Here is a 16,197-nt window from a genome sequence, read left to right on the forward strand (position 1 = left end):
AGTAACGCGTTATGTGTTTGCTCTGTAATGTTAGGAAACTGTTCACCAGCATTGGACCGGCAAAAAGAGGAGAAGGAAGGAAGGAAGGAAGGAAGGAAGGAAGGAAGGAAGGAAGGAGGAGAAGGAGGAGGAGAAGGAGGAGGAGGAGGAGAAGGAGGAGGAGGAGAAGGAGGAGGAAGAGGAGGAGAAAGATATATAGTTCAGAACATTTGGAGAGACACTCGATATCATCACGTAAAAGACCTACTGTACATCAAAGTTATTGCTATATTATTATTATTATTATTATTATTATTATTATTATTATTATTATTGTTATTGTTGTTATTACTATCATAACTTATTCATATTTTCTTCTTCTTCTTCTTCTTCTTCTTCTTCTTCTTCTTCTTCTTCTTCTTCTTTTCTTCTTCTCTTTCCTCTTTCGTCTCTTGCCTCTTCTTCTTGTTGTTGTTCTTCTTCTCTTTCCTCTTCTTCGTCTCTTGCCTTCTTCTTCTTCTTCTTCTTCTTCTTCTTCTTCTTCTTCTTCCCTTTCCTCTTCTTCGTCTCTTGCCTCTTCTTCTCTTCTTCTTCTTCTTCTTCTTCTTCTTCTTCTTCTTCTTCTTCTTCTTCTTCCCTTTCTTCTTCTTCTTCTTCTCCTCCTCCTCCTTCTTCTTCTTCTTCTTCTTCTTCTTCTTCTTCTTCTTCTTCTTCTTCTTCTTCTTCTTCTTCTTCTTCTTCTTCTTCTCTCTTTTCCTTTTCTTCCCACAATCATTATTACCATTTTTCATCTATGTGTTTATCTTTTTTATTAATTTGTTTAAAAGGTTATATTACACAGACACGAGAAGCTTATTGTCAGTAGCTGAAGTACTGTATACACAACATTTACCTACGCTTATTGTACACGCCCAGATACACCAAGGAATCGCTTCAGTACCGTGCCGCGTTTTCATATTCATTCTGGTTACTATCTAGTGATTTTATACAGCTTCAGAATCTTATGTGGGTGTTCAAATAGGAACGACTCTGGCCATTAATCTTTTGAGCTCCATAGATTCTTCCTAATTCAAATAAAATCGTCTGTTCATATCTAAAAATCAAATAGATATGGGTCGCAGTATTCAAGGGGTGTAGCTTTTTACCGATATGATTAGCATTTTCTCTCCTCGAGACGTTCCGTAAAGGTTTCCCTGCGATCCAGACTTATGTAAGGTAACGGCACCAAAAACAATGTTATATTCTACGTTGTCATCACTGGACATTGCTTAATTTCTCCTTTGGCTTCAGAAAACATGGACGATTGCATGTTTTTGTCAGGATGAAAAGTAGAAGTAAGGAAACAGTAGAGGTGAATTGAACTGAGGGCCGCCGGAAGCCAAAATATAATATTGCCACTTGCCTGAATGGTGAGGAAAGGACAAAAACAGAAAAAAAGTACAAGTTTTCTTTGTATTATGAAGTAACACGTACTCTGTCAGCTGTAAACACATTATTACATTTGACATTCGTAATAAAACTCTTTGTCTGGCCCCACAAAGCTGAGCAGACGATAATAATGTACCACACAAAAGATGCGTACAAGAAAGCGTCGCATATTTCTTGTAAAACCATCCAATCACCTGCCAATGTTAATTTTCCCAGCCAATGGAGCTTTCCCCGTGTTCTCTGTAGGCGGGAAGGTGTCCGGCGCCTGCGTGGTTCTCTGTGGCTTTCCTTTCGTTTTAAGCCCGCACTCGTCCCCAGCCTCGCCACTGCCTGCTGCTGCTGCCTCGCCCTAGCGCCTCATTTGTGCCAAGGCCTTGTGACAGGTACGCTTCGCTTCTCAGTCTGACACACACATACACACACACACACACACACACACACACGTTTTTCTCCACCGTGTGTTATGTCTAAAGCACACTGTGTTGTCTATTCTTCTCTGTGTGTGTGTTGCCAAATGTAGACGTTAATGGGAACAGATACTTTTTTCCATTCAGTTTCCACCTTGCTTCATGACAATTACCATCATTAGATTTTCATATATTCATTTGGAATCTGGGAACTAATACCTGAAGTTGTTTTTTTCTTTGTTTCTTTGTTTCTTCTTTGTTTGCTTGTTTGTTTGTTTGTTTGTTTGTTTCTTTTCCTCCTCTTCCTTTATTTCTTTATTTTTTTCTTCTTCATCATCATCATCATCATCATCCTCATCATCTTTTCTTCTTCTTCTTCTCCTTCTTCTTCTTCTTCTTCTTCTTCTTCTTCTTCTTCTTCTTCTTCTTTTCTACTTCTCTTCCTCTTCTTCTTTGCTCTTACACCCATAGTACTTTCATATCAATTGTAAACAGTCAAACAGAATCCACTGTCATAAACCAGTGGATTGACTGTCGCCTGCGCATCTCCCGTACCCTCCTGCATTTTCACATTCACTTATCGTTGTCCTTCTCAACGCACACGATTGATTGGAGTTAGTGCATGACCGTAATAAGAGCGCACGCCGCCATCTGCAAGCTGCTTTATGAAGACTCACAAGCACGGATGTAGTAAGGAAGACAAGGGTAGACTGAGGCAATGGTGGTGATGGATGGCACTGAAATGAGTATAGATAAAATTCATATATATTGGTGAAATAGTAAAATATCAGCAAGATCAGTATACCGTACTCCTCTGCCTCTCTTTGCTGGTCGTCCACGAATTTAGTTCTTTGTTCACAAACAACTTTTATTTTATTTAATTGTAAAATACTTAATCTTTATTTGCTTTCCTTTTATCGTTATCTATTTATACATTTAGTTCATCCTTTATTCATTTAATCATGCATTTTTTTGGTTACCTATTTACATTTCTATTTATGTCTTTGATAGTGTGTGTGTGTGTGTGTGTGTGTGTGTGTGTATGCACAGCGCCGTCCCCCTCAGGCCGTCATGTGTGGTTGCCGCTCGTTCAGGCCGACGGAGGGCCACGAGCGGGCGGGCTTCGTGTGGCTGTGGGCCTCAGGGATGCCGGTGCGCGACATTGCCGTCCGCAGTGGCACCAGCGTCACCACCGTCTACAGGTGGATCCGGCGCTGGCAGCGGGAGGGTCACGTCAACACCAGGCCGAGGAACTCTCGTCTGCTCCTTGCCGCCACTCTGCAGTCACACAAGCAAGTGTCTCTGCCTGGACACACCTTGCCGTCCCTTGCCGCCTCTTCCACCACTACTTGCTTTCCTTTTCATGTCCCGCTGCTGGCTCAAGACGCCGCCTTCCCCCGGCCCTGTATGGTGCGGCCCTACCTATTCCCTCACTTCTCTCATCTCACATCCCTCCGTGATCTTCACGCCGGGCTGGTGCCATCGAGCCCCTGATGTCTAAGCCTCGTATAGGTAGACTATGGTGCCCTGTAGTCACCATAAACATACTTACACTGGATCACCATATAAGGTCAGGTGTTAAACGATAATCTATTTTTGGCCAACTCCCGAAGATCGAGTAGGTAAAAAGTAACTACAGTGACATAACTTATACATATAACCGTAAATGAACATTTCAAAGGAGAGCCTGCAAGAAGAGAACGAAACTTGGCTTCTGGTATCAGTACATGGTCTTAAGTAAAGATGCAATGAGAAGGATGCAAGGTTAGTGATGACTCAAACGAGAACCAATCAGCAGTACTGGATGGCTGACAGTGTCAGTCTAAAGTGTAACGTCTGTACTCGTGTACAGGCATGGTGAATAAGAGAATGGCAAGAGATGTTCAGTGCTGTGTTTAGTGCGCAAAGGGATGGATCCTAGACTGTATACATATGTAAAAAGTAAAGAGGAGGAATTTGACGCTTCTAATTGATAATTCTGGACAACAGACCCAGCAGTATCAGTTTCCCTAAGACACTAAGAACTTCATTGCTCTATGGCCGCTACTCTAAAACGCTTTGTTCTTTCTCCACAGCAATGTTCATTTCAGAGGCTAGAAATAATTCAAGAGTATTTCTCCTCTTCATGATGTAGAGGTCTTGTCTCTAGAACCGTAGACACATCCTTAAAAATCTTCGTAATTTCAACAAGTGGAGGTGCAGCGCAGAATTGTTTCAGAATATGGTACTATAATACAATGCAATACGGTGACTATATAATGGCATTTTCTACAGTGCATAACTATTGCGTAAATTATATCTTATGTCTTCTCTGTCATTTGCTGGACGATGCATTGTGAATTACAGTCATATTTGTACGAATGTAAATGTAACAGGTTCCCCTTCATTGCTTAGCTACATTGTCGTGTACTTGGCTAAGTTGTTCTGTTTAATTTTTTTTTTCTGTACTAATTCATGAATTGTTGATAATTGTTAGATGTGTATTGTGGATACCCAATACATCCTCGCTCTTTCATCAGGAAAAACACGTGAGAGTATCTCATTTAGTAACCTTTTCATAACATTAAGGTTTACAATGTGGTTACAATGTGCCCGGCCGATAGGAATGTTGTCCACCTCCCACTCACACACACACACACACACACACACACACACACACACACACACACACACACTTCTTGCACTGAGGCCTGTTTGACCAAAGTACCATCACGCCTCAGTACCAAGTGACTAGCTCCCTGCATCACCGACAGAAAACTCGTTACTAATCATGAGGTAATTAGTAATGCATGCTTCAAACAACAAGCGTACCGTCAGACCACCAAATGTATAAAAGTAATGAAAGCTTCAATATACTTTCAATATGTTTGACTAACATCAATCTCTTAAAAAAAACCCAGTAATGTTGCATAATGTTGGGACTAAAACATCTCTGATGATTAATCTTGACAAGAAGGAATATCTCACTCGCTCATCACCAACAACACCAAGGCCACCGGTGTAGGGATGGGGAAGAGTTGAAGATATCAGTGAATGAAAGGTATATTCTCAAGAACAACTAGATACTCCACAGGATTCTGTTGTGGCTTGTCGCATGAGAGTTTTTGAATTTGTTAGAAAAATTCCCATCCTGCCAATTTTAGTGAGCTGGGTCTTGATGACAACACTTGCTCAGACACCAAGTAAACCGTTCCTCTCCTACCTTGAGTCTTACGTGTTTTATTCATTTATTTAAACATTAATTTCATTATTTGTTTTTAGTCTTGTAATTTCAAAGCTCGTCGCCGCGATAATTTTTCAACAAACCAAACTCTGTGTGCAATGGTGACAGAAATATCTTAACAGAATATCTTATATAATTACTTTTTATTGAAATATGATCTTCTCTCGCTAGGCATTCCTTAACACGTTGTCCATCGAGAGAGAGAGAGAGAGAGAGAGAGTTACAGTATTCATGACATTCTTTTTTTCATATTAAGGCCTATATCGCCTGTAGGTCTACTTGAGGTGTATGGGAAGCGCTGATAAGCTTCCACCCATTAGCGGCGGGCCCATATCACCATCCAAGCGTATCATTGTTGTAACCACCTAGAACCTGGGTATCATGGTGACATGTAGGTAACTTTAAGCCACTCGAAAAATGACGAAGCTTCAAGGCTGCACATGGTGGGGTTCGAACCTACGCATGGACGTCTGCCCGATCCCACGCTCACCACTTTATCCAATAAGCCACTGCCTCCCCAACACACGACAAGTATGGATGTGTTTATCAATCCTCAGGATGTCAGCGTGGGTGGGGACCAAACTCGCCGTGTACTGCGTGGCGCTGCTGGTGAGCCTGAGCATCGGGGAGGCGCCGCGGCCCCGGGGTGAGTTTTCCACGCACTGCTGTACCTCACCATGTACCAAACCGTTACACAAGCACAGCAACAGACATACTTAGCTAAACAGTGTATCTCTCCTCGCCCTGTCTAACGCAACCGCCGTCTAGGGAGTGGGGAACCGCTGGAGGCGGCGGGAGCGGCGGCGGCGGCAGTGCTGGCCAGGGCGTGGCAGCCACACTGCTGCGTCATCTTGCTCACGGACGGTGCCGCCTCCACGCACGCCGTTACCAAGGTGTGTGTCCACGCTTGTTGTGCGTTGCAGAGTGTGTTATTTGCTACAGAATGTGTTGTGTTGTTTGTCAGAATTTGTGTTCTTCATAGTATGATACATTGTTTGGTATATGCTGTTTGCTGATTGACGAAATGGTGTGTTAGCAGTGTTCTTTTGTGATATCAGTCACTATGGTGTGTGTGTGTGTGTGTGTGTTTCACTGTTAGATCTGCTGCAGTCTCTGACGAGACAGCCAGACGTTACCCTACGGAACGAGCTCAGAGCTCATTATTTCCGATCTTCGGATAGGCCTGAGACCAGGCACACACCACACACCGGGACAACAAGGTCACAACTCCTCGATTTACATCCCGTACCTACTCACCGCTAAATGAACAGGGGCTACACGTGAAAGGAGACACACCCAAATATCTCCACCCGGCCAGCGCTCTAACCACTGAGCTACCGGGCGTGTGTGTGTGTGTGTGTGTCCAATGATGGCTTCGTATCATCTTTTGACTTGTTGCTGAAGTGATAAGGGTGTGTTGTTATTTCTTGTTATTGCACCAGTGATTTACTTTATTACCTGTTGGATATTAAAGGCCAGGCGTTGTTGTCAGGGGGTGGAGCAGCTGCCGGCGCCTTGGGGAGCCACTGTACTCGAAACACGGCCTGCACCTGGGAATTCTAACAGGAGCGTAGCGCTGCTGGGTGAGGCGCTGAGCCACGCGCTCAGGGTAAGCATCACTAACAGTCTCTCGGTTTGCAGCAGCGGGATTATATAAATTATAAAATTTGATAAAGCCAAGGTGTTGCATGATTCACAGGTGAGACGCGCCTCGTGGTGTGTGGTAGTGGTGGTGGTGAGCGACAACATTTTCTTTCTGGTTAAGTGGGCAGAACTGGGCATCGAAAGTGGCCTCCTGGCGTGGCCCACACGAGTGGTGGCCATCACCGGCCTTCCAACAACACGACTGCACCGCATACACTTGGCCTACTCCCACGCCAACTCCGTGGTTGTAGTGAGCAACGGCAACACTCCGCCACGGTGAGTGACAGATCAGATGTGGCCGAGCAGCAGCCTGGTGCCTGCTGCCTCATGTCCAAGCAGGTAGTTAGTGTCCTTGTGCCACAGGCAGAGTTAATCAATGTATACATATATTTCTTGCTCTGCTTGCAAGTTTAGATTAAGGAGTTTCAATATCAAGTTTAATTTGGTTCCTTTTTTTTCTTTTTACGTAAGAGGGATATCAGGCGAAGGGGAATAAGAAAAAAAAAAAAAAAAGCCCACTCAAGTGCAAGTCCCTAAAGAAGTTAAGCAGGTAGATAGTCGGAAAGTGACTCCGAGGATGGTATAGGAGTCTTTCTTTTGTCAATTTTAGATTTTGGATGAAGAATGTATGTGTAGTAAGATGCATGTAATTTTGTGTGGAGGAAGAGAGTTGTATTTAAAGTGGCGGCTGTGACTGCCCCTTGTACATGAGACACAAAGGGAAACGTTCAGTGAGGTCACAGCTGGCTTTGATAATAAGTTCACAACATCCCCTGAACCAGTGCTATTAGACCTCACTGGGAGTAATTATCGTTTAGGCAGGTGTCTACTGCATCCTCCTTACTTTTGGTGCATCAAAATGTCAGCTCAATTCTGCTACAAACGAGCATGAAACACTCCCGTTATTAATCCTTCAGGTGCACGGTGTGGGTACACCAACCCTTCAGCCCGCCCAACGCCCGGGCGGCTCAGGTTGCCTCCTGGTCACCACTCCGCGGCCTCAGTCTTGTCCCCCGAAAGATTCTCTTCCCCGACAAGTTTCACAAGTAAGTTGACCTGAATCAATAATGATTCTTTCCCATGAGCGCGACAATCCGGGAAAATGTGGCTGACGGTGATTCCTGCATGTGCCGGCAGGCTGGCGTGGGGACCGACACTGGTGGTGGCTGCCGAGGAGTACCCGCCACATGTGCTGATCAGCGATACTGGACCAGGACAAGACTACGTTCTGACGGGGCCTATGGAGAAACTACTCCGCATCCTTTCAACTCAGCTTAACTTCACGTACGCTTCACGTATTCTTTATTTACTTTGTTCTTCACATCTGTGGCATACTTTGTGACTAATTTGATTGATGTAAATTCATTTAATGCATGTGTGTTATTGATTCGACTAAATAGTTTCTCATCATCTTTTTGAATTTTTACGACTATTATTTATGTTGAAAAGCAAGTCTTGTTGCCTTTCCATCTCCTTCTGCTCACAATCACGGGGGCCGCCCTTCGGCCCTGTCTCTCTGTGATACATTGTATTGCTGGCCATGGCATCACAGTGTCCGCCCTTTGGCCCTGCCTCTCTGTGACACGCTGTCCTATTAGCCATGGCATCACGGGGTCCGTCCTTTGGTTCTGCTTCTCTGTGACACGCTGTCCTGTTGGCCATGGCATCACGGGGGCCACCCTTTGGCTCTGCCTCTTTGTGACACGTTGTCCTGTTGGCCATGGCATCACTGGGGCCATCCTTCGGCCCTGCCTCTTTGTGACACGCTGTCCTGCTGGCCATGGCATCACGGGGCCGCCCCTCAGCCCTGCCTCTCTGTGACACGCTGTCCTGTTGGCCATGGCATCACGGGGGCCGTCCTTTGGCCCTGCCTCTTTGTGACACGCTGTCCTGTTGGCCATGGCATCACGGGGGCCGTCCTTTGGCCCTGCCTCTTTGTGACACGCTGTCCTGTTGGCCATGGCATCACAGGGGCCGCCCTTCGGCCCCGCCTCTCTGTGACGCATTTTCATGCTGGCCATGGCATCACCGGGGATGTCCTTTGGCCCTGCCTCTCTGTGACACGCTGTCCTGCTGGCCATGGCATTACAAGGGCCGCTCCTCAGCCCTACCTCTCGGTAACACGCTGTTCTGCTGGCCATGGCATCACGGAGGATGCCCCTGGGCCCTGCCTCTTCGTGACGCGCTGTCCAGCTGGCCATGGTATAATGGGTGGAGGGTGACGGGGAGTAGGGTGCACCTCACCCCTGCCTCTAGATGACGCACTGTCTTCCCTGCAGGTACACGATAAAGAGACCGCCGGACGGGTCATGGGGCGTGTTGCTGGAGGACGGCTCCTGGACCGGCATGGTTGGCATGGTGAACAGGAAGGTGAGCAGTTTATAAGGTACACCTACTGTTACTGTACACACTCCCCTCTATTTAGCTATGGCGTGGGATGCAGCACAGCAGGCCAAGGTGCACATTTTACAAGTAAACTACTATATACTGACATACACTTCCCCAGTCAGCAACTGGTAGTGGAGTCAGCACAGCTGACGGGACTCTTGCACATTTTTCTCTCGGCAGGAGGCGGACATGGGACTCGGCCCATTCGCCGTCACCACTATTCGTGCCACAGCGGTGGACTACACCCGCACCATCTTGGTAGACTACGGCAGGATTCTGGCAGGCAGCGGCAAGCCGGAGGTGGACCCCTGGGGCTTCCTGCTGCCCTTCACGCCTGACGTGTGGCTGGCGTTCCTGGCTGCAATGGGGGCAGCACTGGCGGCCATTGCCTTCCTGGCGTCCTGCGCGGCGCCGCGACTCGTGGCACCGACTAGTTGGCTGAGCGGCAGGACGCTGATGTACATGCGGGTGGTGCTGCAGCAAGGTGAGTGACTGTCGCTTGCCTTGTCTTGGGCACAATGGCCTCACAAGAACACAGCAGTCCTGTCCCGTGCTGTTCCGCGCCTCACTGCACCTGCAGGCTCACAGGTGGTGCGTCCCGGCAGACGTGAGTGCGCGGGGCATGCGGTGGTGGGAGAGGCTGGTGCTTGGGGCGTGGATGGTGCTGACGCTGGTGCTGATGCGCAGCTATGCTGGCACCCTCATGTCGCTGCTGGCAGTGAGGCAGATCCCTCAGCCCTTCCAGGACCTCAGGCGTCTGCTGGACGACCCCGACGTCACCATGGTGTGGGAGGCAGGCTCCATGTACGTCCAGTTCCTCATGGTGAGTCGCCACCGCCGCTCTTGCTCCTATGTCACTTTATATTACCTCGGTGACGTGGTTTACGCCGTGACTTACATTATTGAACCACCTGGCCATCACTCATGCCTCGGTTAGTATCAACATCACAAAATTGGCTACATTATTTCACCCATATAAAGGAAAAGAAGACAAGCAGGGTAAAGTCGTTACCTTTACCTTATTCTGTGAATGTCACTAAAGTAGCCTGAGGCAGCCAGTGCTTGTCTTCTCCCGGAACATTTGGTGACCGCGGCGCCACCTATCACGTTACAGGCAGTCACGTCAGGAATCTTCCGCGAGGTGCGGGAGGCGGAGAGCTTAGGGCGCCTCGTGTTTGTCAAAACAACGGACTATAACCACGTGTTGGACCAGATGGTGCGGCGCGGCACTCACGCCTTTGTGGGGGAATACTTGTCCAGCCGCGTCCTCATGGCAAACGACTTTTCTGCGTCAGGTGATAAACTATCTCTCTCTCTCTCTCTCTGATAGTGTGTGTGTGTGTGTGTGTGGTTGCATGTGTGTGCAATAATAATAGTCAATAATGATAATAGGTTTAATGATCTTGCAGTCTTACAGCTAAAAATCCTCATGTTATATATGAACTTGATACATTTTAGATATACCTAAACCCGAAGAAAGTAATTTACAATTAATACTATGGCTACCAGATGGCGCCGATCAATCTAGCAGACTAGGCCCGAGTTGGTCAGGCCACTCCGTGTGTATTTTCTTTTTCAGAGTTTGTTTTTCCTAGATAAGCAGCGGATCGCAGCTTACCTGGCAGGTGTGCCTAATCACCGCTGGATAAGCCGGGGCTACACTGCAAAGAAGTCAGCCCAAAGACTAATGACCTGGCTCTGGACTCAAACCTAGCACTCCTAATTGCTTGTCAGGAGCGTTTGTGTGAGTAAGCATGGTTTCCTGCAGGTCAGTGTGATTTCTACGCCTCTCGGGCCAAGTTCCTGCCCTTCATGTTCGCCATGGTGGGCCGCCGCTACAGCCCCCTCGTGCCGGCACTCTCCGCCAGGTGCGTCACCATTGGAGGCAGTGTATGGTGTAGAATGGGAATACATGTAAGAGGGAACGTCATTTCATTATCTGTACGTAATGCTGATTATTTGCTTCATCATTATAAATACATTCTTCGCGTCTTGATGTGTATAATCCCTTAGAGCCAAAAGAAACTATAGTGGTGACAGGTTACACTCACACAGGATCGGGTCGGTGACAGAAGCTGGCCTTTATGACTCATGGCTGGATGCCGCCATTCCCAACGACACCTCGTGTGTCGCCGCTCCCACCAAAGTCACGGTCACATCCTCTCTGGGGCTGGTCAATCTCTGGGTGAGCCCTCCTACAGAAACAGATGGCATCACACTGTTGTGCATTTAATTGTTTGTGGAGATCATGAGAATTCAATAGCCAACAACACATGAGAGCCAGCGATGTCTTAATACTCTGGAATGTTTCAGGGAATGTTTACCATGCTGGGCAGCGGTGCCGCTGTCGCCGGGCTTGCCCTTGTCGGAGAAGTCCTCGCTGGTCACCTGTAGCTCTCTCACAGGTAGGCTTTGTACAGACATATACCAGTGACCTTTCAAGTATAACGCCTGATGGTCAAAACTACTTCGCGCAGACCAGCCTGTCCACGCTGGCCTGTTCTGCTGAAAGGCAACACCGGGAAACCTTCGATAACATGTAGACATTGAGTGTTGTTCATAACAATAAAATCAAAACGTTACAAAATATCCTGCACCACACAGGAGAAAAAACCTAGAAATAGGTTTTCCCTAAGGACAAGAGAATAGCAGCAGCAGCAGCAGCAGCAGAAACAATAAGAGTAGTGATGCAAGAAATGATTGCCAACAATGGTTGTCATCCATCTACGTAGTTTCAGTTGTGTTTCTATTAAATGACTTAGCAATAGTGTGTTTGTCTTCCTCCTATAGTGTTGATAGCTCCGTGTTTGCCTCGTACGGCGGCACAAGGCTGCATATCGGTGGCCTCCTGCGTACAGGATTTTCATTCATCAGTCTTTCTGCTTTTCAAAAAAAAAAAAAATCATTTATTTGATTTCAATCTTAAAAGCTACATATGAACATTATAAAAATTAGTCTCTTTATTGATGTGCGATCCCATATCTTATTCTTGGTAAGATCACACGTAGCGGTAAGTAAACAATCCGACGCTTAAAATGTGTGGAGAGAGCCGCAGGCAGTTCTGTCCACCATCACACCAGTGTTAAGTGAACTGCAGGCAGGTCTGTCCCAGCACCACACCAGTGTTGAGAGAGCCACAGGCAGGTCTGTCCAAGCACCACACCAGTGTTGAGAGAGCCACAGGCAGGTCTGTCCACCATCACATCAGTGTTGAGAGAGCCACAGGCAGGTCTGTCCAACATCACACTAGTAATGCTCCTTCACACTGGACCATTGATTATCACACACTGTGGACACAATTAATTAACTCCGTAATGTTGAATAGACTTGGTGGGAAGCGTATGAGGCACTGGCGGTGGAAGACGGGCGTGTGAGGCCCACTCCGTCATCAGCAACAAAAGGTAGTCTGTGTTGAGATATCCAAGATGGAATGAAGCATGAGGGAAGACACGGTGGTGCTTGTAGCGGAGTGAGATAAGGAGGCAGTGTGAGGCCGCCAAGCTAATAATAACTCAACTCTCGCCTGTTGTTTCCTAAACTTTTCTTTTTATGAAAAGCATCCCACTAAGTCAACAAAATACTAACACCAACTTGTTAAACTAAAATTCAATTTCTAATATATATATATATATATATATATATATATATATATATATATATATATATATATATATATATATATATATATATATATATATATATATATATATATATATATATATATATATATATATATATATATATATATATATATATATATATATATATATATATATATATATATATATATATATATATATATATATATATATATATATATATATATATATATATATATATATATATATATATATATATATATATATATATATATATATATATATATATATATATGATATTGTCCTGTTCAATTTCTTTCCGTTCTTACACGAAATAAGACATAGTGTAATAGTAAATCCTCAATCTTATCACAGTTTCTGTAAACAAAAATATTTGCCACTAACAAATACGTAACATATATATACTGTAGATGAATTTTTCACATATAAAGAAGGTACTCCATGTAAGCAAAGCTGGTGCCCAACGAAATATAAAGCACCAGCACGCAATGGCTGGTGTGGCTGCACATCCCCCTCTCACCAACCTCGCAAATAAAGTTATACCATTATCCCCCAACCCCCAATCATTTCACCAAATTTATTACTATCCGTGGTTCGGAACCCACGTAAAACTGTAGGTCCCTCCGCTATACGGATGTACTTCTCACTCCATCCTCTCTATTTTGTCATCCTTTTCCCTTCTACTGCACCATATTCAATTTTCCTCCTTCACGGTGTTTTTTGGTTGCTAAGGGACACCAGAATTTTGCCGCCATTTCCTTAGAGGTGCGGGGCCCTCGTTCGCTGCGTGGGCGGTCCGGCGCTTGCGTGTGCTTGGTGTTGGTGCGGTTTCCTTGTCTCCACCTGACCCGGCCCTCAAGATTCAAGAAAAGAAACAAAAAGTAGAGTGATACTTTACTAAAAACCATCTTGCGCCTGGGTCAAGCCCCAGTGACTTTATTCTCCTACTAAAGCTCCCTTCTTATCACCCACCTATTCTACCCCTATCCCCACTTCCCCCTCCGCCTTTTTCTATCTATTTTCGATTCGATTCGATTCGCTGGTGTGGTGAGGGCATCCCGCACCGCATGCCAGTGTGTACTGACCGCGGGGCCGCAGGGCATGGGGGTGCGCACACTACTTACTGGTGGTGGTGTCAGGGGTGTGGCCGCGGCCGGCGTGATGGACGGTCATGGGTAGTATTGCCACGTTATGGCAGGTCGAGTGATAGTTGTTGTTTGATCAGTGGTACGTAAAGTTTTATCACCTGGTCTCAGTGGAATAAAACCTGCAATGTCAACACTGGAAATAGTGAGTGGAAAAATTCATTCATTCATTTTCTTGATTGATAACTTTGCAAACCGTTTGAGTTTTATTGCACACTTCACCAATGATGTATGTTCACTATGACATGAATCAATACGAACACGTCTGCAGTTTCCATGGAGGAATTGACAAGTTTGGTACAAGACACTGCTGTCACTCTGTGCTTTGTAGTGACGCTGATGCCTCGTGGCACAACTTCCCAGTCTTCCCAAAACAAGATTAACAAGATAATCTTATCCTAACTAAAGTTGGACATGATATGTTAACGTAGGCGAAGTAATCGCCGCTGCCAGCCCACTGACTACTATCACTCTCACTACTTGCACTAACAAGGCAGCTGATGTCGCCACTCCTGTTAGCCAGAGTACGTACGGTGAACACACACACACACACACACACACACACACACACACACACACACACACACACACACACATATATATATATATATATATATATATATATATATATATATATATATATATATATATATATATATATATATATATATTCACCGTACGTATTCTGACTATCAGGAGGCACCTGATGTCGTCTGAAGTATGGAAATTTTATTATACTTTTAAATGGTATACATAAGATTATATGTATATTAGGGAATCAATGGAGTAGTGATAAGGTGGTGAGCGTGGGATCGGGCAGACGTCCATGCGTATGTTTGAATCCCACCACATACCGCTCTTAAAGCTATGCCATTTGTCGAATGGTTTAAAGTTACCTACATGTCACCATGATACCCAGGCTCTAGGTTGTTACACCAAAGACGCGCTTGGGTGGTCATATGGGCTTTAAAATGGGTACCACTATAAATAAAATTGCCTGTGCCACTAATGGGTGGAAGCTGAACAGCGCTTCCCACATATACTCTTCAAGTATGCCTACAGGCGCTACAGGCCATAATATATATATATATATATATATATATATATATATATATATATATATATATATATATATATATATATATATATATATATATATATATATTATGCAGGAGGGACAATTGGCCAAGGACAACAAATTATGAAAAAAAAAATGCTCACTGAGTTGCCAGTTCCCTTAAAAGGCACCTAAGTTAACCAAAATTCAGGGACAAATGTCTTGAGACCTCCCTTTTAAGAAGTCCAGCCGTAGGAAGATGGAAATACAGAAGCAGGAAGGGAGTTCCAGAGTTTACCAGTGAAGGGTATGAATGATTGAGAATACTGGTTAACTCTTGTATTAGAGGGTTGGACAGAATAGGGATGAGAGGAAGAAGAAAGTCTTGTGCAGTGAGGCCGCAGGGGGAAAGGAGCCCTGCAGTTAGCAAGATCAGTAGAGCAGTTTGGATGAAAATAGTGATAAAGGACAAAAAGAGATGCAGCATTTCGGCGCTGAGAAAGAGGCTGAAGACAATCAATTAGAGGAGGGGAGTTGATGAGGGGAAAACTTCTGATTCCACTCTATCTAATAAAATTGTGTGAGTGGAACACCCCCAAATATGCGAAGAGTACTCCATACAAGGACGGATAAGGCCCTTGTATAGAGTTAGCAGTTGGAGGGGTGAGAAAAACTGGCGGAGACGCCGCAGAACGCCTAACTTCATAGAAGCTGTTTTAGCAAGAGATGAGATGTGAAGTTTCCAGTTAAGATTATGAGTAAAGGACAGACCGAGGATATTCAGTGTGGAAGAGGGAGACAGTTGAGTGTCATTGAAGAAGAGGGGATAGTTGTCTGGAAGGTTGTGTCGAGTTGATAGATGGAGGAATTGAGTTTTGAGGCATTGAACACTACTAAGTTTTCTCTGTCCCATTCAGAAATCTTAGAAAGATCAGAAGTCAGGCGTTCTGCGGCGTCCCTGCATGATCTGATGACTTCCAGAAGGGTCTCTGAAAGGACATGGAAAGATGTAGGGTGGTATCATCAGCGTAGGAGTGGATAGGGCAAAAAAGTTTGGTTAAGATCATTAATGAATAATAGAAAGAGAGTTGGTGACAGGACAGAACCCTGAGGAACACCACTGTTAACAGATTTAGGGGAAGAACAGTGGCCGTCTACCACAGCAGCAATAGAACGGTCGGGAAGGAAACTTGAGATAAAATTTGAGAGGGAAGGATAGAAAACGTAGGAGGGCAGTTTTGAAATCAAAGCTTTGTGCCAAACTCTAGCAAAAACTTTTGATATGTCTAACGTGACAGCAAAAGTT

At 45.1% G+C, this 16,197-nt stretch overlaps 1 protein-coding gene across 1 annotated transcript; it reads left to right on the top strand.

The window, feature by feature from the left end:
* The first annotated feature begins 5,360 nt into the window (after window positions 1-5,360).
* Window positions 5,361-11,836, top strand: LOC123498993 (probable glutamate receptor). The gene is made up of 13 exons (XM_045246635.1): window positions 5,361-5,683; window positions 5,806-5,930; window positions 6,530-6,646; window positions 6,737-6,957; window positions 7,599-7,727; window positions 7,819-7,965; window positions 8,961-9,051; window positions 9,250-9,553; window positions 9,675-9,892; window positions 10,184-10,364; window positions 10,838-10,937; window positions 11,125-11,254; window positions 11,383-11,836. Exons 1-13 carry the CDS (start codon window positions 5,455-5,457, stop codon window positions 11,461-11,463), a joined length of 2,073 nt encoding a protein of 690 aa, XP_045102570.1. The 5' UTR covers window positions 5,361-5,454; the 3' UTR covers window positions 11,464-11,836.
* The last annotated feature ends 4,361 nt before the right edge of the window (window positions 11,837-16,197 follow it).

The sequence above is a fragment of the Portunus trituberculatus genome, chromosome 48, assembly GCF_017591435.1.
Source record: "Portunus trituberculatus isolate SZX2019 chromosome 48, ASM1759143v1, whole genome shotgun sequence".
Lineage (NCBI taxonomy): Eukaryota > Metazoa > Arthropoda > Malacostraca > Decapoda > Portunidae > Portunus > Portunus trituberculatus.